The following is a 24221-nucleotide window of genomic DNA, read 5'->3' as shown; positions in this document are numbered from 1 at the left end:
ACACAGACACACAGACACACACACACACACACTTCTGTAGAGAAAGTGATGTGATGTCATTACACTGGAGATGGGGCGTTAGTAGCTCAGGAGGTAGAGCGGGTTGATTTGTAACCGGAAGATCCCCGGCTCCTCCTAGCTGAGTGTCGAGGTGTCCCTGAGCAGGACACCTAACCCTAACTGCTCCCGACGAGCCGGCTGTCACCTTGCATGGTCGACTCCGCCGTCGGTGTGTGAATGTGTGTATGAGTGTATGAAGAAGCGTCTGCTAAATGCACCCAATGCAAATTAGAGAATAAAATAACATATTCTCAGTGTGCAGTGTATTCATGTCATCATTAAGATCATGGATTATTTTAACAATATAGCAGTTTATTCTAAATGTAGGTCAATAAAACACAACAGGCATATTGTGTGTCCCTCAATATGTCTGCTGTTCTATATAAGCTCTTTATAAGATGCAAGATATTTCAGTCTTTGGACGAAAAATTTAAATCCAATCTTTCTTTTCATTAAAGAGACGGCCATTATAAAAGCAACAAACAACACAGTCCGCCTTTCAAATAAAATAAATAAGTATCAAAAAACAAAGTTAAATATTTCAAATTACAAATTACAAAATAACAAATTAGAAAATTACAAAGTTACAAAATGATAAATTACAACTGCATCGTAGCTATTGGCCTTAATGAAATGATAAAATAATCTCTCTCAGAAAAAAGAGAGGGAGAGAGCGAGACCGAGAGCGCGAGAGAGAATGAGAGAGAGAGAGAGAGAGAGAGAGAGAGAGAGAGAGAGAGAGAGAGAGCTACACAGCAAACTACACAAACTTGGCCTGAACACCACATTATGCAACTGGATTTTGGACTTTCTAACACACCGCACACAACATGTCAGGATTGGCAAGCACATCTCCCCCACCCTGCCCATGAACACCGGGACCCCTCAGGGTTGCACTAGCACTATTGCACTTTTGGGTTATTGTTATTATTGTTTATTATTAAGATATTTATATACTATAGCATATATGTATATCTTTATAGTGGGTTATGTATGCTATCAGGTACTTGTATGCCAGTGGTGGTTGCGATGCTCTAAACATAATTTCGTTGTTAACTCTGTTGAACAAGGACAATAAATAAATCTAATCTAGAGAGAGAGAGAGAGAGAGAGAGAGACCGAGAGAGAGATAGAGCGACCGAGAGAGAGAGAGATTGTGACATCTGGAACCATGTCAATTCCTCTTGAATCTGTAGCGGACCTGCAGGTCTCCGATGGGCTGGAGCATTCCAAAGCCGTAGCGCTGAGGGTTGAACTGGGGCAGAGGGTCGCTGGGCTCACACATCTCCAGCTCGAGATGTTTGAGCACCGTGAACACAAACCTGAGAAGGAAGGAGGAAACATCAGACATGACGCACAAAACTGATTTGGACCGGAAAAACAATGACATCACCCCCCCAATCACAACAAGCGGAATTCTACATAACAAAGTAATCCCTCTAAAGAATTAGGCAAAAGTATTCTAATCAAACAAATCTTCATGTGTGCGTCTGTGGATTGCAGCGCCTTCCTAATTACCACGATGAACGTTAATGAGCACTGTGTGTGTGTGTGTGTGTGTGTGTGTGTGTGTGAATGTGTGTGTGTGTGTCTATTTTAAGGTTTGAAAGGCTAGCATCTGAGAACACATGAAAGCAGTTTGGTCTGGGAAGACGAGGAGAGCGAGAGAGATGATCATGCTCACATTTTAACGGTGCTAATAGCGAACTGCTTCCCCACGCAGCCTTTGCGCCCCGCGCCCCACGGCATGTTGTAGTGCTTTAAACAGCTCCCGCCCTTGTGGAAGGTCCGCTTCTCACTCATGTCGTCGTTCAGGAAGCGTTTGTACCTGAAACTCTGTGACAGAAGGGGCAGGGGAACATTGAGACAGTCGTGAGTCAAGATGTTGTCCTGGAGTTCGGGACAAACTAGGAACAAGTGTCATAAATTAGCTTTGGCTAGAAGCACTCTGATGCAAACATCGGATGAGTGTCTCACCCTGGTCTATGTTTCTGTATCTGTCCCTATTCAAATAAACCTTTAATAATAAATAAAGAGCCAGTCTCTGTTCCTTTATTGTACACACGTCACCCGTTGTCCCCTCTGTTAGACACGGGCTGGCCTGAACGTTAGTATGACGTGCACATGGGGATAATGAAAGTGTCGTGGATGATGGGCCGCTCTTGCGTCTTTCCCTTCTCTGATGTGCGCCCGTGTGTGTGTGTGTGTGTGTGTGTGTGTGTGTGTGATGTTTGAGTAGAAGGCTATTACGGGCTTATCCAAAAAAGGATCTGCCAGCCTTTTAAATGAGTCTCCTTAATCCAGTCGCTCTGTCTATTTTATGGCGTTTTAAGATGTTGCAATAAAAAAGAAAAAAGGAAAACATAACAGATGGCCAAACCTATTGTTTATGCCAAATATCTCCAGGGCTGAATGGTGTGGTTGGTCTTAAAGAATAATTCCTGACAGACCCAGCCAGATCGGAGGTGTGAGGTGGCAGAAGGGCACAGACACATTGGCTAGAGCCGTTACATCGAGGGCTGCAGCTAAAACGGTTCAACCACAGGCCAATTTATTCATTAATAGATAAATGCTTAAGCCTATTAAGTGGCATCAATAGTAGCAAACGCCATCACAAGTTTTCCTGATCTGAGGACAGAACAATATGAGGCAGGTGTATTTACAGCGGATTTTTGTTTTTCTGACTGCCCATGCGACTCGAATGCTTTTATACCCAAATTCCCTAATTTCAGTGTTTTCTTATACAAGGGCTTTTAGTGCACCACACTTCAGATAAGGTACTTTCAACAGGCTTTACCAAACACCAAATGCACGGTTCTCGATCCAGAAGCCGTTGAACCTGCACTTACCCATCAGTCACATTAACAGAAATGTTTTTTTGTTACTCATTACTTCAGCTATTTGTGTGAGGAGTGGAGATGCCATGATAGCCCATACACCATGTGCAAAACACTAGGTATGTCTGTACATTTTGACCTGGTTTGCATTGGTGTTTATTGGTTCTGGTTTGGTTTTGTAGATTTTTTCCTGCGTGATCAATACACATTTTTCCCAAAAATGAATTTAAATGCTTGACTTATAAAAGTAACAATAACTACATGATCCAACAACTTTTGAAGACCGGTTGAAATTGAATTTAAGACATTTAAATACTTTTTTAGGCCTCAATTTGATTCAAGACTTCAAGGAAAAAAAACTAACTCTAAATATCATGACATGAGCTAACAAACACTGCATGTGCTCGGTTTTTTTTGTGTGTGTGTGTGTGTGTGTGTGTGTGTGTGTGTGTGTGGGGGGGGGGGGGGGTACCTCTGGCTGCTGGTGTATCTCCGGGTCCATCTGGGGACATAGGAATGGAAAGAGGAGTACTTTGTCCCCTTTTCTCAGGCAGTACTCCAGGCCTCCGCTCACTCCCAGCTTCTTGCCGTCCGCCACCACCTCCCTGGAGATGAACGCTGCCGCAGTCAGCCGCAGAGTTTCCCTCAGAACGCTATCTGCGGAGAGACAGGTGGATCACAGGCGTGTCACCATCGCTTTGAGTCAGAAACGCCATCCACTGTCTACAGCGGTAAGATGAGATGAACTCAAACCCAAATTGAAAAAAGGGAATTAGTCTTAATCTGATCAACAGAATTTAACCGAAGGAAGCAAAAATTAGAAAGATGGCAAAGAGTCACATCCCGTTGGCCTCTGAACTTTTTTCGAAACAAGCTTAGAATTCAGTTTCAAATTCAGCCTTGAAGTCCGCAATGAATAATTCACAGGAGATCGGGGAGCGACGGGGACTGCTGGGGGGGGGTGCAGCTCTTACCAAACACAGGTGTGTTGTGAGTGACTAGCCGCTCATGAGTGGGGTGATGTAGGGAGTGCTCCTGCATCACTCCCCTCACCTCCGCCAGCACCGCTTGCATGGCCTCGGGGTGACGAAGCAGGAGAGCCAACAACCAGAAGGCAGCGGGACCGGCATTACACTGACAGGGAAGGAAAACAGAAGATGGGCTGAGTTACGTGTTCCCGTTACATGAGCAGCATGGAGCACATCATAGCCTGGACTAGTGTTCTCATGCTGACGTTACATGCAAAGAATCCCAGGCAAACCCAAACCCAAAAAAAAAAACGAATTACTAACTCCTCGTGATATCGTGACTGTATATACTAGCATCGATATTATCTTTTCTCGTTTGGGTCTCTTGTACTGAGGATCTTCTCGTAGGAATACATTTATGATGCAGGAAAAGGTAGAGGGAGCCATATCTGCCAGACAAATGCATAGGCCCCACTCTGTGGCCAGATAAAACTGCTTTATTTCATAATAAACACATCCAAAATATATTAGGATTTGTAGACTGGGGAGTGGATTTGGAAGATCCTCCGTCGTTGTTGGCAAGAGTGTTTGAACAGTAAAATCGTGGGTGACTCAGATGGGAATACTACTACCTATTTGAGATGAATGGGGCACGCGTTCATTCATTTACCAGTGGCATAACGCTGAGACATGGCCATTTACGAAGGACAAAATACACAGCCTTTTTTTATCACTAAACAAATACTCACAAATCACAAATTCACCAAACAAGCATTTTTTTGTTTTTACGCAACTTGCTGACAAGGTAACAGCAGACCAGATCAACAATATTGCTGAGTGCCTCCTGCCTTAAGAAGCTCCTAATCTCTAGAGAAGGGGAAGGTGGCATTACTTTAAAAACCCCTCCAGGGCTTCCGGATCCACCCGCCAGACTTCGAGTCTGCAATGCCGTCTGAACATCTCAGTGAGGTGACCTTTGACCTCACAGTGCTCCCATCTCCTCCAGCCTCCAATCCTCACACCACCTCTTCACCACACTATGCCCGGCTGGCAAAGCTGTTTCCCGTTGGTATCCACAGAAATGTCCCAAGAAGAGAGAAGAGGGGATCTGTGGTGTGCTCAGGTTTCACACCCTGAGTTTCACAGCTTCTATATAGCTATGCATGCTTGCATCATTTGTTAACCGTTTGAGTCGCAGGGTGTGCAACAGGAACTTGTGTTTCTCTGGTTTGCTGTGGGATATCTCACCCACCCAAATAAACATAAGGTCCTGCTGTTGTTTTGACGAATGACGTCAGCAAATAACTATATATAACCCTCCAAATTAGAAACTGAACAAAGGTAAGTGGGTGGGTTGGACATTTTCATGATGAAAATACAATTTTCTATGGAAGCTGTCATGGAAAACCACAAGACCTTGGATGAACTGTTTAACCTTGGCTGTCTGGAGGAAATGGACTTGTAAAAATATATCTTACAATTATTTACAAACAAAGAATAATTCTTTGTATGAGTGAATGGAGCCTGTCCGTCTTGTGGTTTAGAGAGAGAGAGAGAGAGAGAGAGAGAGAGAGATAGACAGAGAGAGAGAGAGAGGGAGAGAGAGAGAGGGAGAGAGAGACAGAGAGAGAGAGGGCGAGAGAGAGAAAGAGACAGAGAGAGAGAGAGAGAGAGAGGGAGAGAGAGGGTGAGAGAGAGAGAAAGAAAGAGAGAGAGAGAGAGAGAGAGAGAGAGAGAGAGAGAGAGAGGGAGAGAGAGAGAGGGAGAGAGTGAGAGACCAACAAGACTACCAAAACCCAAGACATTTCAGAGTCACTAGGCATTGTGCCTAACGCTAATAGCTTCATCCATCCAGTTGTCCAGAACAAGTCCTGCTCTTCAGCGTTCCGGACTGTCTGCCTCCCCCCCCCACAGACCCAGCATTCTGCCGGCTCTGGTGCGCCTCAGGCTGCTGGTGTGGTGGCATGCAGCTCTACCCTCTCTCGACTTGTATGTATGTGTGTGTGTGTGTGTGTGTGTGTGTGTGTGTGTGTGTGTGTGTGTGTGTGTGTGTGTGTGTGTGTGTGTCTAATCAAGAGGTATATTTAATGTAGTCTACAGTGAACAACCATGACTATAAGACCTTCCCACCCCCAAGATGACTGCTAGGTGAATATGGCCTGAATAACATGGCTGTCAGCCTCTTGATCGCAGACGCCTGAGTCTGTCTGACAGTAATTGCTGTGAGTTAGGGGATCCATTTTATCCTCGACGCCATGTCATTGAGGTCAGCCCACTACCGCTAGACGGGCCAAATACCCTGGGACAGGCCGGGACTGAGAGAACAGTTCTCTCTCTGCCCTGTGACATGTCTGTCTGTCTGTCTGTCTGTCTGTCTGTCTGTCTGTCTGTCTGCCTGCCTGCCTGCCTGCCTGCCTGTCTGTCTGTGTGTGCGTGTGTGTGGAGCTATCAGCCATACTTAAATAACCTAGCCTCCGTTTGATCCGTCTTCCTCTATTCATTATTTTCTTTTTTGTTGCTTGTATTTATGATGAACATTATTTTCATTTAGTTGCCATGTACAATTTTATGACGCCGGGGCAAAAAGATGCCTCGTTTGGTGACTGCTTTGGTAAAGAATGTAGCTTTGTTGGAATCTCATTAAATATGAGCCGATAGCAGATTGTGTGTAACTAATGCTGGCAATCACTCCAGCTACACTGCGTTCACAATGGCACATGCCTCTCCCCAGTTTAACACCTAATCCCTCTATTCTCTCAAGTGCCGCTCCACTTTATACTCCAGACAGAGTGTGTACTGGCTTCCAACATCGCAGCTGACATGATGAAGCAGAAAACTCAACCGGCTCCGAGGACTAGCAGGGTTCGTCTCCCAGAATGGGTGACTTTGTCATTCTTTCGACAACACCATTCTCTACAGTTTTCTAGAGCGCAGACACATTGGGGAGAGATATGTTGAACAGCACGTGAGACAGCCATTCAACTGCGTGAGCCAAGTGGAAGGCACCCGGGACACGGTGTTGTGTCTCCCTCTGCTGGCCTCACTAAGACACAACTCTTTGCGTGTTCTTCACGAAGGAATGCTAACAATAGACTATAATTACACTCAGGGTCGCCTGGCCTAAGGTAGTCTTATATCAAAGCTGGCAACTGTATTGATTCAAAACCCTTTGCTTACAGAACTATTTATAAGTACTAGGCAGAAGTTGTTCAGCAACACTCTGCTTATTTTAGCCCAACTCAGTAAAAGTTCAAGGGATGTTAAACGAATTTTGACGGATCTTACTGTTTGTTGTAAAAATACATTGCACTGTATAAAGAGTTTACCAGCTCACATTCTCAATCCACTCTTTCCAGTTTAACTAACAGTTATGTGACCCTAGGGATCAGGGGCGTAGGAATGAGTTTAACATTGGGGGGGACACATATCGGAAACCTGACAGATCCGGTATAATTTTTAGGTGGGACAAATGCGCCTGTCTCCGATATTGGAGGGGAAACGTCCCCTCCATACCCCCGGTTCCAACGCCCTTGCTAGGGATACATTTCATAGTTCACACATTTTTCTCTCTCCACATCTGGGGATGACCATATTAGGACCCACTGGACCTTGCTATGCACTCCTCTGTCAAGTCTTTCCTCAATGACTCATGAGTATCTTCTTAATATATTTTGCAGTCCATGATACTTTACAAAATATATCCAGATGATACACACCTTCCTCTCTCTTCACCTGTTCTTATGACCCCTTTACCTCTGGATATCAAATGGATATGTTTTGAGGTATATGGACTGAAACTTGTAAGGTGTGTTACTGCATGCATGGTCCTGCCCCCATGCATGAATACATACCTTTGAACTTGCCCTAGAATGACATTTTACATTTTACTTTTAGGGGATTTTGCTGACGCTTTTATCCAAATTGACTTACAACCATTCATTCAGACATTCACACACTGACGGCGGAGTAAACCACGCAAGGCGACAGCCAGCTCGTCAGGAGCAGTCCGGGTGAGGCGTCTTGCTCAGGGACATCTCGACCCTCGGAGCCGGGGATCGAACTAGCAGCCTTCCGGTTACCATTCAACCCGCTCTAGGTACTGCTGCCCCCAGAATGACCCAGGCAGAATGTCAGGCTGCCCTGTACAAGCTTGTTATGAAGTAGGAATGTGGAAGGAGGGCAAGGGGTTGCTAAAATGCTTGAACAACTATCCAGCAATTTATTACAAAAGACTTTGGCTTCAGTGTGAAGGAGGATTCATGCTCGTTACTCATCACTTCCGTTTCCTTCAAAGTGAGGTCTGAGGAATGGCAGGAGCTCGGTCCATGCCTGTATAATTGCATTCCTTGACGCCGTACGCATCGCCTTCACACAATTAATGTGTAAGCTAGAGCTGGGAGGTCCCCGCTGACGCATGGTTTCATATTACATTAACAACCCAAAGTTTAAGGTCAAACGGCTATGCTTCTACAAAATATTTGATGATCCTTCTTTGTGAAAACATTGCATGCCATAATAGAGGTTCCGTGGAAAGGGAGTCACCTGGCAACAATGCTCAGGTGTCGTAGGAATTTTGGTCACCTTATCATTCCCAACCATAACATGGTGGTGTGGGGGTATGGCATTATGCGCCTGTGGTACGAGCTGTGGTTTGAGCGACAATGTGTGATTATCTGTGTGTGAAGTGAGAGAGCGAGAGAGAGAGAGAGGTGACATTGTGACCGGAGAGAAAACAAGAGGGCTCCAGTCGCACCTGGGTGGTCCATAGGTGCATCAGCAACGCCTTCCTCTGGGTCTCGGCGTCAACCCCTGCCTCGCCCAGATACCGCTGGTAGCTCTCCTGCCAGCAGCCTGCGTCATGTCCTCCTTCCAGCAATGCAGGAGCCAACAGTTGCCATAGAGACTCCTGGGAAGAGGTGGCGGACTTCTCATCCTCTGGGTAAGGGAGGCAATAGAATGTTAGTGGTTTTGGAGAGGGGAGTGACACAGACGGTATGTCAAGGGCGTGGGGGGGTCAGCAGCGGAGTCACCTACCTCCCTTCAGGGCGGTGGAGCGTGCCAGCTTTGGGAGAAGTTTGTCAAAGTTGCGGAATTGTTTGTAGACGGCGTCAACATTTTCGTCCCTGGTGAACATGGACAGATATCCAGCCCTGCCCACGGAGGAAAAGTTCAATATTAACATTTAAATATCAACAACAATCTGTGAGAGGGTGTCATGGCTTTTGGCACCTTATTGAATCAGAGATCACTAACTGCTTCACATGTGTTGTTGTAATACAAGTGAGGAACAAAGACGCACACGGATGTACGCCGTCTGACTCATCTGTTTCCTATTTAGTATTTGAATGACCAATGAGAAAGTAATTTGGGGTCACCTGAAGAGTAGACAGTAGCAGAGGTCAAACAGCCCCTCCTCTCTCCACTGGGCCGTACCGCAGCCTCTCTGGTCCGCCAAAAGAAGGTCACGAAGGTGGCTGTCCATGGACGTCTGCAGTTTATCCAGACCCACACCTTGAAAATGGCTGCAGAGATGATAGTAACAGACACACACACACACACACACACACACACACACACACACACACACACACACACACAAATCGTCATGGGCGGCGCTTTACATTTTGAAATTTGGGTGACATCATCATCTTGTAACTAAGAAGAAAGACATGTCTCTCGTAATTACTAAACCGATTCTTGTAGGTACAAGGTCATTACTTGTAGGTACAAGGCATTAACCAGATCTTTTCTAGTTATTCCGACATCTTTAGTGTGGAATGCATGGAAATGGCGCAACATTATTTCCCCAAATGAATGCAGCACTACTGTGTCAACTACTTCAACTCCTCTGCTTCTTTTCTGGGCTGCATTACAAGTTAATAATCCTCTCCATGTTAACGCTCACTGTTCCATCCATGTCCTCTCTTTCTCTGGGTTATCGCTGGGGAGCACCAGAGAAAATACTCTTTTCATCAGGAGCCCTTTGCTGCGTCTGGAGTCGAAAGAGACGGTGTCATACAGCACTTCATCGTAGCTGTTTGGGTCCAGCAACACGGTGATGTACTGACCAGCCACGCGTACCTGGGGGGGGCGGGGGTGGGGAGGGGGGGCCATTACAGACGTGTGTAGCAATGCAACATGAATTAGGGTAAACATTACTCATGCCTAAATGGGAAACTAGACATTGCAACACCTGCAACAATATAAAAAAAGAAACTGAAACTGCAATAGTCTTTTATTCAAACAGCACTGATCTATTTATTATAAACAGTCATTATACATGATAGATCTAGTCATGATAAATACATTTTATTATATATATTATATTTTATATATACAGAGTATGTAAACTCTAAATATATAAACATCTGTTATGGTTTTTTGCCAATGTTAGTAATAATTGCAGTAATAATTGTGCATACATTGAATATGAAACCTAATGGAAGATATTATCTAATGTCATTAATTATGCACTTTGTTTTACTTCATCAAACTCACTGTGAAAATATCGCCGTGTTTGTTTTTCATCCGTGTGAGAAACTTTGCAGCATCTTTTCCAAACTCCAGGGCATGTCCAAGCCAGGGGATAAGGCCCTTATCAAGCGGAGGTTCATTGTCCATTCTGTCAAGTTCACAAGATAAAGAGACAAGAGGACCGTTTAACAGATGTTCGTTAAGAATCACTCCACTCATTCCTTCCTCTCAGAACCGGTTTTCCATATTAGATAATAAAACGTCACCATAACATTAGTTATCTTTCCATATCATCGCTGGCATTTCTCATAAATGTATACCTAGCCAACAATATGACTATTTACTTATTTCATTGGAAATGGAAAAACCACACATGCAACAAATAATTCAATGTTTTAATTAAAAGTTATGCCTAGAAATATTATACTTTTATTATTTTAAAACGTTAAAAACGTAATAGTTTATTTATTTTGCATTCTCAAGTCTACAACCATGCTCTCAATAACGACAGTCTCCTCCTCGGTGAGTTTTGAGGATAAAGTGATAGTTAGGTCTATTGAGTTCAATAAAAACATATTTACCTTGAGCGACCGCTGTAGTGCAACAAAAGCGCTACAATTGCCATCAACAGCAAGAGTATCGTGAACAACATGGTCCGTGGCAAACTTATTGTTCTTCCGTGCTCACTTTTCCTACTGTGTGCCGCGGAGCTTGTGTGCGGCTTCCTAAAAGCAGTCCTGTCAGGCGGTTAGGCTGGATGGGCGTGTCACTCGGGGGAAAGCTGACTCTTCTCTCTGACGGACGATTACCTTAAGTGATGAAGAAGCTGCAATGAGACACTAATTTGCATTCACGTCCATGAGTTAAAGTGTACATCTACTTTGTTTACTGTTGTGCAATGAATTATAACATTGCATGAACTCCTACCAATTGATGACAGAGTCTTTACGACAAAACCGCGTGACACACATGTATCATGGTTTCGTTTCGTGCGACGTCTTTCCTAATCTATGGATGTTGCGCAACTTTCGGTATCATCTCTTGGTAGACATGAGAGGTTGTGCAATGACAACAATCAAAATATCACCTCAGCAAACGTTTGGTGCATCTGGTTGCTGTTCGTGGATTCGACCAACAGAGGGAGTACCTACACCTTATTGCAACCCCTAATGCAAAATATTATATAGTCCTAAATCAAAGTTATATTGTAATGATTCTGATAATATATATATATATATCCATACATTTAAACATTTCAATATAAATTTCAACTGAGTGCAATATAGATATTAAATAGCTATTTTCTCATAATATATAATGGAATAGTAATGGTACAATGATTAAAAAAAACCTTTGTATGTGGAATTAAAGAGTTACTGTTGTTAAATGCAAGGGCCGACAACCAACTACTGAAAAAATACTAAAAATACTTGTAAAAAATTGTCATGCTTTATAAATGCATGTTAAAACCCGATCAACAAGTACAAAATATATAGTCAAATATAGTCCCCTGAAGATGCATCGTCGAGAATGTGTGTGGTTTCCTATACGCGTATTTTTTGCATCCTTGCATCCTACAGTTTGTTTGTAGTTCTACAGCACGCATTACAAGCTAAGTGGTAACATGTTTATACACTGGAGGCCAAATCTCAGTCTTCCACACCAAAAGTGACCTAGCATGGGGAGAGAGGAGGAGCCTACGTTGACTTTGCATCCATTGAGGCTTTTGCTGCAGCATTGAACTTGCAGCGAAAAAGGGCTTGACTAGCCTGGTCTCGTGGAGAATTAGCTCTGGCACATTGTGCACATTGAGCTCAAGCGTTTGTATTGTGCATTGCAATATTTTCAAGGCGGGTGCAACACATGGACGGCTTTACGATCTATTGAAGCCCGTTGAAGAAAAAGGAGTGGCTGAGGACGGGTTTTGTCATGTACTTTTAGCCCCGACGTTGGCTTGTGAAGTGCACTACCGTCGCAGAGGCTCTCAGTGCCTCCCAAGTCGCCAAGTTCCGTCACGCGTGCAGCGTTTCGCGGCGGATCCGTCTCGCAGTGGCTGTTCCAAGGTTATCTTTATGCTAAGGTTGCGTGGTGGAAAAGTTTACAATATTTGCATCACATTTCCCAACCCTTACTCCCTGAAGCAAAATGTCAGCCCAGGCGAAAATCAAGAAGGAAAAGGAGATCATTGCGGAATACGAGACCCAAGTGAAAGGTGAGCAGGCTGTTTTAGTGCGGATTGGTGGATGTTGAGTGTGTGTGTGTGTGTGTGTGTGTGTCCTTGTGCTCCTGGTGAAGTGCCCGCGCGCTGAGGCTCCCGGGGCCCCAGATGGCTGTCATCGGTTTGGCGGGGCTGCGGCTGGATGCGTCTCGTCGCGAGCCACAGATGAACACATCTTGTAGATATTCTGCACATCTCGTTATAACAAGGTGTGACTATAACTCCATTTGAAAAAAAAACAACCTTCCCAACGTAAACACGTTTCAAGAAACAGCATAAGAAATGTAGGCTATTACTGAGTCTTTTTGACAGAAGAAAATGCTTAAACTTATCTGAAGGTAGGACTTGACAGAAAGAAGGGCATACTCAGTGAGGACTAGAGCGAAGAGGGCATGCCTGGGCCTATGTGTTGCAGGGCAAACTCTGCTGTAACATTATTGTTATGTTAATTTTAAAACCACAAACGGGTTTTGGGATCATGCGCCTCAGGTGGAATAGATAGATGACACCGTGTTTGCGATCACTGACTGGGCCTACGAGCAGAGTAGATGGAGGTTGTGGCGTTATTGCAACAACATCAACTGCAGATGATGACCCTGAAATGCAATTTAATTCATCTGCTTACACTTTCCTTCCACAGCCGAAGTGCAGGCCTAATTGCTGGAGGGGTTTCGGGAAGGTCACACTAGTAGAAACCATTCAAAAAGCCCATCATTAATGTATGCGGTCAGTATGAATTATGAACAATAGGAGGATTTCATCAGTCTGCTCTAAAATATGCGACTGGATGAATGTCGAAGAGGAGAAAAGTAGAGTCAAGCATCCTCTCTGACCGACAATATGGATAATTTATCTTATATCTTACTTCAATTAATCATATCCAATAACCTAACATAAACTGGCATCCTCACGTTCATGGCTGACATCAAATACATAAGTCATTACCCTATTGTCTTTGCCCAGGTCGTGCACTTCTGTCTTTAATGGTAAATGTATTGATCGTTTTTTAGATTGAATTTATAAAGGACAACCTCAATATGTTAAAACAGCTCAGCTGGTCTATTAAAACAGACAGACATTGTGGTAAAAAGGGACAATCAATACAACATGTAATTGTTACATAAAGTAGTATCCTTCCTTTTAGTTTTCCTGTAACTGATTGTCTTCCTTATTACAGACAACTGAATCCCAGTATTTATCACGCAGAGTGTTGCATCTCAAGAGTGAAGCCAACGTGTTACCATCACATTGACATTGCGACAGAATGGACAGGCTAGATGTTTTGGATATTTGTTCATGGTCTGCTATGTGAATGGAATGAGAATTATGAAGTGGGGCAATTTATCTCTCAACCTCTGTGTCTTGTTTGGATTGTCTCTGCTTCTGCCTCTATTATCATCTCACCTGTCTCTCTGTCAGTCTCTCTCTCCCCCCCTCTCTCTCCCTATTTATCTGTCAACTTCTGTGTGTTATTCTTACTGTCTCTTCCTCTGCCTCTATTATCATCTCACCTTTCCATCACCTTTCCGTCTGTCTGTCTGTCTGTCTGTCTGTCTGTCTGTCTGTCTCTGTCTCTGTCTCTCTCTCTCTCTCTCTCTCTCTCTCTCTCTCTCTGTGTGTTGTAGGTTTTGGTTTGTTAGCAGCCCCTTTGCTGTGTTTGGGAGCACCACAGCACATAAGAATCCCTTCTCAGTTTCAGGAAAAGCTTTTAAGCTGACATAATAAGCTAATTTGCAGGCCAGGTTAGATCAGTTTGGAGCTATAGAGGCTTTGTGGCATAACAACCTCAATAATGCTCTGTAAGCGGCGACACAACAGTTCAATCCGGCCTGCTGAACGCAGGCTCAATAAAATCCAGATTATATAGGCCTGTATCCATTTCTTTTTACTAGGCCACGTACTTGATAGGCGGGTGTCGATACAGTGGCCTACTTGGACCTGATGGGAGGCGTTCACATCGTCTCCTTGGTGAGGCGTGTTATTTTGTGGTTGAGGTGTTTATTGGTCATCTCAGACTCATGACCTTTGTCACATGATATTTCTAAGGGTTCTTAGTTACCTTCATAGGTTGCTATTTTTTAAGCTATAGCGTATTGCCATGCTAATTTTAGATACATGTGTTCCCCTGGAGCAGTGAATCAGTGTTGCACTGTAGATTTATGTGCCATAATAAGTTATCTGTGTTGAATTGTGTCATCTCTTTCAAATAAAATTCAAATCAAATAAATAAATAAAATCAGCATGTGACTAGCCTCAACACAGCCATTAATAGAGTGGTCGTATTTAATTTGTTGGCCACTTGGTGAAATATCGAAATATTAAGCTTAGCCTTTTGTAACAACAAAGCTATGATGTGTTGAGAAATGCGAAGAAGTAACCACCAATAATACAAGAACATTTGAGGGTCCCAGTAATGCTGAATGTGTGGAATGTCCTTGTAACCTCTGGTATTGAAGATCCGATATGAGTCTGCGCAGCGGTAAGACGTAGTGTTGAGTTTGGGTGTCAATTGTTGACAGTGCAGCAGTGCTTTCTGTGCCGCCTGTGGTAACAAGGCCTTCTACTACGATTGACCTTCTTTAATGCCATGAAGAAGGACGTCGGCACGCCAACTCTCCCCTGGGTATAGGAGGAGGACACTGAATTTATTTCCCTTTTTTCCCATTCTGTTTGCATCGGATATGCATTCCCACTACAATTTGACACACCCCTCTGTGTGTGGGATCACCGTGATGAAACACTTTGATAGGATCGTGAAATGGCCGGCATTCTACACCACAACAACATTGGAAGACACTATTGTCTTTGTGTCAGGGGCATACTTCATTGAACATTGTAATCATGTGTTCATGCATGCATTCATGCATGCATTTACACTGCGTGCGGATATATATAGAGTGTGTGTTTCTGCATTTGTGTGTGTGTGTGTGTGTGTGCGCGTCGTGTGTGTGTGTGTTTGTATGCCTGGATGTGATTTAAATACATACATATTGATACAACGGCGTGTATAGTTACCGGTAATCATGACCTTTACATCTGCGGTGTTGCGGCACGGAGAGGATCGTTTGTTTTTTGCTTCACACCGTCGCTTTTAAACAGAGAGAGAGACGATTCAAGGGAAAGGGCAGGGTGAGCTCGCGAGGAGTGGGTTATCCAGGCAAATATCCTATGAAGACATTCCAGCGTCATTACTGCAGCCCAGAGACAAGTGCACACAGCACCCGGCCTTGATTTGTGCCAAATGATGTCAACGTTGTCAGCTTTGCTTAGGGAACATGTGATTTGCCACGCATGGCTAACCCATAGACGAGAACCCCAAGCAGTGTACCTCGAGCCACTGCTGTGGCCGGGCAGCAGTGGGCTGTGTTGACTCAATACTGTAGGCTATGCTGCACTGAAACCCGGTCCATGCAGTGCTAGCGTCCTTATTTTACGTGTACTCTTCTTTGCTAGCCTCTGCAGGGGATGCGACCGAACCCTGCAGCACCAGAGTGACAGTAAGGTTGCTCTGATTCTGCCGCGTCATGAACATGGTCTTCGTGTGGTGGGGTTTACGCGGTACGACCACAGGAGCACAGTGGGTCTGACTACAGCTATAGTGAAGGAGTAAGATCCATTCCTTTCATTTTGGATCAATTTTGTTTACAATTAAACATGTGGTTGTTTTGGTCCCCAAAATGTATCGAAATTCATTCTAAAACACTGTAGGTTTGTGGACCTATGATCTATTAAGTAAACATAATCAAATTATTTTAGATGCCAGCAGTGGGTATTTTCCACCTAGTTTCCACAGTTTTACTGCTGCGCTCATCACCCTGGAAGTAGTGCATCTATGCTCTTAGTGGCCGTTATATTCAGCTGTGCACACATGGGTTTTAACTCTTCTGGGTGAGGAGAGAAAGAAAAAAATGAGTTATCGTTGAGGTTCAATGGGTACATTTCCAGATGTCCAACAGTGTGGAACGTTTGGATGATTTGGACCCAACGAAAACCCAAGCTGAGAAAATAGTGGTTTTACTATCCTACATTTTGGTCTTAAACATCCATCTCCTTGCTAGCTGCATGCTAGCTTTCTTATTATGCATTATGCCTACTTGGCTGAAGCCTGAATCATTCATTGAATGTAGTGTGTGGTATTGCACCATGCCTTGCAGTTACAATGTTACTTCCAAAAATAGCAATGCTCCAGAGAGATCCAGACATATTCTGCCCTGTCACTGGGAGATGTCCTATACAAATTCAGCTTATATTATAATTTACCCTACCACAATAATCTGCCATACCCTCAATTGTATATGAACAGATTTACAGATTGTATTTTGCAGGGGTTTTTTTATAAAGGGAAGACTCGCCACAATGAGTTCAAATCTTATACGTTTTGGTGGATCATTCAGCACAGACACAGGCTGTGAACCCAGGGAAGCAGGGGAGTTGTCCTTGTCGCTAGCCATTATGCCAGCTAGAGGGAGAGGCTCGTAGGGAACTGGCTGCTCCTCTGGAGATGCCTCTAGACGCATGTATCCAGGCAACTGGGCAACTATGGCTACCATGAGGGGTACTTTTCCAAGCCGCCAGTCGCTACACATTATTGTGTCTCTCCCTCTCCCTCTCTCTCTCTTCTCCCTTGCTCTCTCTCTCTCATTCTTCATCTCCCTTTCTTTCCTTTTCACTCCGTCACTCCGGCCTTTTTCTTGTTGGTTTCTTTCATTCGAGCGTTCGTCCTTCTCTTTCCCGGTTTCACACTCGCACACTGGCGTGGATGATGAGGCGTTTCTGCAGCCCTCTGTTCAGCGAGACAGAAACACCATTCATAAGTGAATAAAAGGCTATTCTTTCACTTGGCCATCTTTTCCATTGACACATTTCAGGCATCCTTTTGGCTTGTAGGCGACATATGTATGGGTAAAACGTTTCATTACACTAAATAGTGTGCTTTGTATGTGCGTATGTGTGGACATGTGCCTGCGTGTGCTTGCGTTTGTGGATTTGAAAAATCATTCAAGGATTACATTGCTCACTGTAACTATATACTATTGACCATTTTTCATTTCAAAACGTTTGGATTCTTTCATTCACATGCGACTCTGTGAACCAATGACAAGGGCCCCCAACCTCATAATCTGTGACCACAGCCCCTTGGCTTCTGTTTGGTGAAGGCGGGTCCCACCCCTGGCTCTCTTAGTAAGCACAATGGTTTTTGAGAAGCTGACCTATTTTATATTTTCCGTCTCGTCTGCTGCAATCAGCAGACAAGCATCTCACATGCACATGTGCGCTGCCAAAACCATAGCATTCAAACACGCAACCCTGTTATCATTACCACATACGCCCATGCGTACGTGCTCAACTCCTCTCACACACACAAACACACATACACACACACACACACGCACACACACACACACACACACACACACACACACACTCACACACACACACACACAAATTTGTGTACAGTAGGCAAATGTACTTTGACATCAGATTAAATTAAATGATGAAGACAGTAGTTTGGACAAGTGCTCAGGAAGATAAACCATAAATAGGTCTTTGCAAATGAGTCCTCTTCCACTTCCTGTGTGCGAGTTCTGTGGTCTGACTTCTGACGCATGCTTTTGCCATGTGTCAGACTCTGCTGACTGCAAGCTCATGCATTTTTTCACCTGCCGCTTTCCACATGGGAAGTGCATGTCCAAGTTCCAACGTGCACCCCTAGTGTCTCCTGGGATGTCTCGCTGACCGCCAGCCATTCCTCTTGTGTGCGCAGAGATTCGTAACCAGCTGGTGGAGCAGTTCCGATGTCTGGAGCAGCAGTCCGAGTCCCGGCTCCAGCTGCTGCAGGACCTGCAGGACTTCTTCCGCCGCAAGGCCGAGCTGCAGCTGGAGTACTCCAGGGGCCTGGACAAGCTGGCCGAGCGCTACTCGGCCAAGATACGCACGTCGCGGGAGCACCAGCAGTTCAAGTGAGTGAGGCCGCTCCCACGGGGTCAACACCGCCAAAAGTACTGTGTATATTTATGTACGGCTAACCGATGGACGACTCGTCGCTCGCTTCACCTTGACGGCCGGTTAAAGTGAAATCTGGGGACGCGGAGGATTAAAAATTAAATGAGCATCCAGCAGAACAAGGGATTGTGTGTGAGTGGTCGAGGTATTGTGGAAGGGGGTGGGGGGGGGGTTGGGGTTAAAGTGAAAGTGAAAGTGAAATGACCTGAACAGAAAGACGGAGCATGCCAAGAAAAAAGCCCTTGGCCTGCGGGCCGCTGTGTCTCTCCCAACTAGGTCAGACTCTTTATCCACTGCCTTCTTCTATATCCGGCTGTCATTTCTGTTCTGCCTCTCACACCGCCCCTCCCCGCGCCAGACAGCTACGCTAATGCCTGCATTCCCTCTCCATAGAGTTAATTGCTTTCGGAAACAACAACAACGTTTTGCCCCCGTCTGCCCCTTTGCTTTTAACTGAAAAGTGGTGGAAAATTTGTTCGCGATGGACACACGTCCATGTCATGAATGCACTTTGCAATCGTCTGCATGACGAGACGCTGTTTTGTTTGATCACGGACCAACTCATGCTCTACAGCTTATCGCGGTTTCCTTCAGTTTCTTCCAGTTAAAATGTTTTTCTGGTTGACACGGTTTGTAGACAAACCAGGATCGTCAGAACGAAAGGTTCTAGGTTGTGTGAGGATCCAGTCGTTAAAATATACACATTAAAAGCATGGGTTGACAAAGCTCACATCATTATGTTTGTTTGTTTAGCTGTTCTGTATATATATATATATATATATATATATATATATATGCAAAACTAAACCTGTCAGTCATGTTTAGAACTCACAAGGGCTCACAGGCACATAGCGCACAGGCCTTTCTTCACTTTCTCTCGCTCTGTCTTGTTTTTCGAGAAACTTCCGTGTCACATCATTGTATCTTGTCACACACTTTCTATATATAGGTTGGATCAATCCATTAATCTGTCAGTTATTCACTCTTTTCAACTGCTGCGATGGTTTGACATAATGAACCACAGCTTTCACATAGCTTGTCGGGTGAAAGTTTCCAAAGCCCTGACAAAAAATAACTCGGTTTACCACCGAAAAGGTTGGCGTAAACCGCCCTGACCAGGCAGTATACTCTCAGGTTTTCCTTCTGCGTTCGCACGCAAAATACCTTGCATTCAGATGAGTTAATCATGTGTCTGATGGTGACACGTCGCGCCTCGAATGTTTGATGTCAACTTCCTGTTGCGTGTCCAATTAGCTGTCAAGAGTACATGGCTGGGGTATCTCCTTCATCTCCTTTATCTCCCTCTTCACACTTATTCTTCTGATCCGGAGCCTAACCTGCTCCGCACGGTTGGGGCCGCAGCCGAGCGCATCGCCAACACAGGTCAAGCCTTTGATCTTCCATGGGAACTTCCCACCGTTGACCGAATGAACTCGCATCGCTCACTTTGCCGCTGATCTTAAGGGCGGCGCGCGTGAGGTTTCACAACAAAGGGTCCTTCCTGGTTGTCTGGGGCCGGCTCTGGGATCAAACACATGCGCTCTGCTTTCAAGTAGCGGCCACAGGGACGTCTGGGTTTATTTCAGAGAGGTGTGGGATGTGAAGGGAGATCATGGAAGAAGATGACGAGCTCAAGGTGACCTGCAGAATCTCCTTTGCTTCAGATGTGGTCGGGTCGGTGTCTTCACACATTCATCGTTTTTCTAAGTGAAACCTTAAAACGTGTTTAAATCTGCGTAACAGGATGCGTGTTGTGACATCACTTCCTTGGTGTGGTGGCTTTAATGTGCTGGTCGCCGTTGAGATAAGGGATATAGAGGGTTATGATGATAGGTTGATCAATCTCTTGCATTTGCTGTCGAAAAGGTTACAGTGGTTTCTTTTCAGTGTAGGTTCATTTTGACGTTAGCAAATGTTAAAATCTCAAAAAGGGATCATTATCTTTTCTATGAATTTAAACAAAAGTACCTCATGCCCAACTTGAATATATAATAAATCAACATGGATTTGGATTTTTAAAAACACATATATTTTTCATTTGTTTTCCTTTGTCATCTTCCCTTTTTAAGAACTAAAGTCAAAACCTAAACCACACCTTCTTCCCACGGCTGTTCCAGGAAGGACCAGAACCTGCTGTCCACGGTGAACTGCTGGTACCTGGTTCTGAACCAGACGAGACGCGAGAGCCGTGACCACGCCACGCTCAGCGACATCTACAACAACAACATCATTGTCCGCCTGGCGCACGTGGGCGAAGATGTCATCAGACTCTTCAAGAAGGTCAGCAGAAGAATGCAGCGGATGTCAAAGCCCACCAAACCACAACATTCGACTGACGCGCACATCGTAGAATGGACCGCCATGTGCCATGCGCCAGCTATGCAAGCCATGCCTTGGCGATTCTGCGCATCACTCACAGAGAATGACATTGTCTGATGCGCCAACTTCTTGGAAATTACTCTGCTCCATTCATAATTTGTCAGAAGGCCTCTGCGTAATGGCTCCATAAATTATGGCGTATGTAAACCCTATTGTGCTATGCTAGACCTGGGGGGTGGGGCGTCCCGTCCAAGTACTTGGCCCGTTGTATTGCTTCCCATGAGCTCATTTAATAACGCTATTCAGCCTTATGTTTGTAGCGAACCTAGAATCAAGGACAGGGAACACCAGTTCTATATTTCATGCATGAGAGACAGCCGACTTATGGTGTTTATCTAATGGACAGCAGGATCAGCGGTCTTGTGATTTACTGTGTGTCCTCCAGGGATCTCTTAAGAGGCTAAGGCCTGGGTGAGCCAGTCTCCTGGCCAACGCAGTATCCCGGCCAACACGGCCTCCCGGCCAACACACCGAGAGCAGGCCTGCCGAGGCATTAAACTAGGCTTCAGGAGAATCGGTTAATTCCTACTTTTACTATTAAGTCATTCAGCAGATGCTTTGAAACAGAGCAGTTTACAGTGGTTACATGTCATTGATGAACAGATTGTGGTGAGGAGTTTTGCATCTCAGGGATGGATGCACAGATAGATGTTAGGTTGTGAACCTGGAAGTCAAAACACCAAACTGGACTTTACTGAAAACGCAATCATGTAAATGTGTTCAAAGGAGAACTTGTATGACTCAATATGTGGTAAAGATGTCAGGAATACATGCAAGACGGTTATTTTAATGTCTTCCTGAGGAACCAAGAAATAGCTCAATATCATATCCCCTTAATGGTATTTTCACATTCTCATTTCTGCCGCCAGAGCTGTGTGTGCATCAGGGAACGCTGATGTTAAAGGACTAAAAAAAACGGTGGCAGGTTCCCAGTCCCCATAACCCACTAGAAACCAGTCTGTGACAAGTTCCTAGTCCCTATAACCCATTAAAAACCAGTCTGTGAGAGGTTCCCAGTCCCAAAAACCTACTTTAACCCTGTATCGGATAGGGTTCAAGGTTCCCAGTCCCCATAACCAACTAGAAACCTGTCTGTGATAGGTTCCCAGCCCCCATAACCAACTAGAAACCCGTCTTTGTTACTCACTAGAAACTATGACCCAACTGGACCCAACAAGTAGCCAACTGGAAACCAGTCTTTGATCGGTTCCCAGTCCCCATAACCCACTAAAAACCTGTGATGATTTTCTAGACCCAGTAGCCACACTAGAACCCAGTCTGTGACAAGTTTCTAGACCCAGTAGCCACACTAGAACCCAGTCTGTGTGAATGACTAGAAACCATGACTCTCATGGACAATTGGCAAAAAAATGACCAATATCTGTCTGCTTTTACACCCAATATGCCCTTTTGCACATGAAAGCCAGAAAATTGCAGGATACATTTTTCCGGTATAAATGACCAGACATGTCTTCCCACCCTTTAAAGCATTCACATAGCCCTGACAATTGCTTGACAGTCCTCTGGTATAATTTTTAGTGTATCTGTGTGGTTTGTATGAAGCGAGAGGTAATCAATACTTCTCCTACCTTCTTCTGTCCTCTCCAGAGCAAGGACCTGGGAGTGCAGATGCACGAGGAGTTGGTGAAAGTCACGAATGAGCTCTACACGGTGAGTGTGTGAACGTATATACCTCCTGTATTCATTAACATATCAGCCTTATCTATCGGGCATTTGGACAATGTTGCCATTATATCACTGGCCTGGCTGATATCTATTTCCCTTTTCAAGCCTGCGGTGGATGGCTGCGTTAGTTCACTGCTGTGTGGAGTTCTGCATGCAGGGTCAGAGTGCTCTCAGCACTTACGCCAAGCATAGTGTCCACTCAGTGCTGTGGGGGGGGGGAGAGCGAGAGAGAGAGAGAGAGAGAGAGAAAGAGAGAGAAGGAAAGAGAGAGAGAGAGCAAGAGAGAGAAAGAGAAAGAGAGAGAGGGAGGGAGGGAGAGAGAAGGAGAGAGAGAGAAGGGGAGAGAGAGAGAGAGAGAAGGAGCGAGAGAGAGAGAAGGAGAGAGAGAGAAGGAGAGAGAGATGTATAGGCAGAGAGACACAATGAGAGAGAAGAGGCAGTTTATCACTGCCCTTACGAGGCTGACCTAATCTTGGATGTGCAGAACCAGTCGGACTGGGGGAAGCACGCACTCACACACACAGTCACATATGTTGATGAAAAATGAAAGGCCTTATTGTACGCTTAAAGAGCCATGTTCATCCCGGTGGCGCTGGGGGGGAGAGATGGACAGCAGCGATTTCTGCTCTCTCATTTACATGTTGTGGTTGTATTCTAGCATCATTCGATTCAATGCAACCTTGTATTCTAGTATCTTTTAAAAAGATAAGAGACATAGTACAACAGGATATAGTAATCATTACAGGTACATATACATGACATTATATACAGGATATAGTTATCATAAAAGGTTCATATACATAACATTATAGACAGGATGTAGTTATCATAACAGGTACATATACATTACATTATACTAGACAGGATAAAGTTATCATAACAGGTTCATATACATGACATTATAGACAGGATATATGTATCATTACAGGTTCATACACATGACATAGACAGGAAATAGTTATCATTACAGGTACATACACATGACATTATACAAAGAATAAACTTATCATAACAGGTACATATACATTACATTATAGATAGGAAATAGTTATCATTACAGGTACATATACATGACATTATACACAGGAAATAGTTATCATTACAGGTACATACACATGACATTATACAAAGAATAAACTTATCATAACAGGTACATATACATGACATTATAGACAGGATATAGTTATCATTACAGGTACATATACATGACATTATTATTGAGGTTTGTAAAGGAGAATGGAAAGCATGGTCCGCCACTCAGTTGAGGAGATCCATGCTGGGTTTAAAGTGAATGCAAAGAGTCCTCCCATGTAACTCTATATTGCACTCCCCCCCATCGATTTGTCCAACCCCCCCTTCATACATTATTGAAGACATGCGTCCAACACATTAAGCCATTGTGTACGTCCCTCCAATACAGCTAACACTAGTTTGTATCTGGAGCTTTTCTAGGGGGAGAAATAAACTGAAATACATGTAAGTCCTTTAGGCAGAATGTTATCATGTGTAATAACACTTTTGCGTGGCTCTGTGTGTGCCGTCGGTCTCCGTGTGTTGAATAGTAATTTTGGATTGGGTGTTTGTAGTGCTCTGCAA

General features: G+C 44.4%; 2 protein-coding genes across 4 annotated transcripts in view; one reads left to right on the top strand and one right to left on the bottom strand.

Moving 5' to 3' along the window:
- Nucleotides 1-373: 373 nt before the first annotated feature.
- LOC307083979 (prostacyclin synthase-like) lies at nucleotides 374-22587 on the bottom strand. Of its 2 annotated transcripts, XM_079748067.1 has the most exons (12): nucleotides 22529-22580; nucleotides 15573-15645; nucleotides 10921-11148; nucleotides 10364-10487; nucleotides 9771-9946; nucleotides 9241-9387; nucleotides 8900-9015; nucleotides 8619-8800; nucleotides 3872-4031; nucleotides 3370-3554; nucleotides 1745-1896; nucleotides 374-1382 (listed from the first exon to the last, which is right to left on the bottom strand). In XM_079748067.1, exons 3-12 carry the CDS (start codon nucleotides 10989-10991, stop codon nucleotides 1235-1237), a joined length of 1461 nt encoding a protein of 486 aa, XP_079604193.1. In that variant the 5' UTR covers nucleotides 10992-11148; nucleotides 15573-15645; nucleotides 22529-22580; the 3' UTR covers nucleotides 374-1234. The 2 variants fall into 2 exon arrangements, with proteins under 2 accessions (XP_079604193.1, XP_079604194.1); XM_079748068.1 differs by lacking the exon at nucleotides 15573-15645 and having other exon boundaries at nucleotides 22529-22587.
- Nucleotides 11199-24221, top strand: part of LOC307083978 (SLIT-ROBO Rho GTPase-activating protein 3-like) — a 31871-nt gene continuing 18848 nt past the window's right edge. For both annotated transcript variants that reach the window (XM_079748066.1, XM_079748065.1), the window contains exons 1-4: nucleotides 11199-12551; nucleotides 18322-18517; nucleotides 20678-20840; nucleotides 22548-22610. In XM_079748066.1, the coding sequence (XP_079604192.1) occupies nucleotides 12485-12551; nucleotides 18322-18517; nucleotides 20678-20840; nucleotides 22548-22610 (489 nt within the window). In that variant the 5' untranslated portion in view covers nucleotides 11199-12484. The remainder of the gene's footprint in view (nucleotides 12552-18321; nucleotides 18518-20677; nucleotides 20841-22547; nucleotides 22611-24221) is intronic.

This window comes from Pollachius pollachius (genome assembly GCF_949987615.1).
Source record: "Pollachius pollachius genome assembly, chromosome: 12".
In the NCBI taxonomy this organism is placed as follows: Eukaryota; Metazoa; Chordata; class Actinopteri; order Gadiformes; family Gadidae; genus Pollachius; species Pollachius pollachius.
Note: the sequence above shows the minus strand (reverse complement) of the source record. Positions and strands in the feature narration are given on the sequence as shown.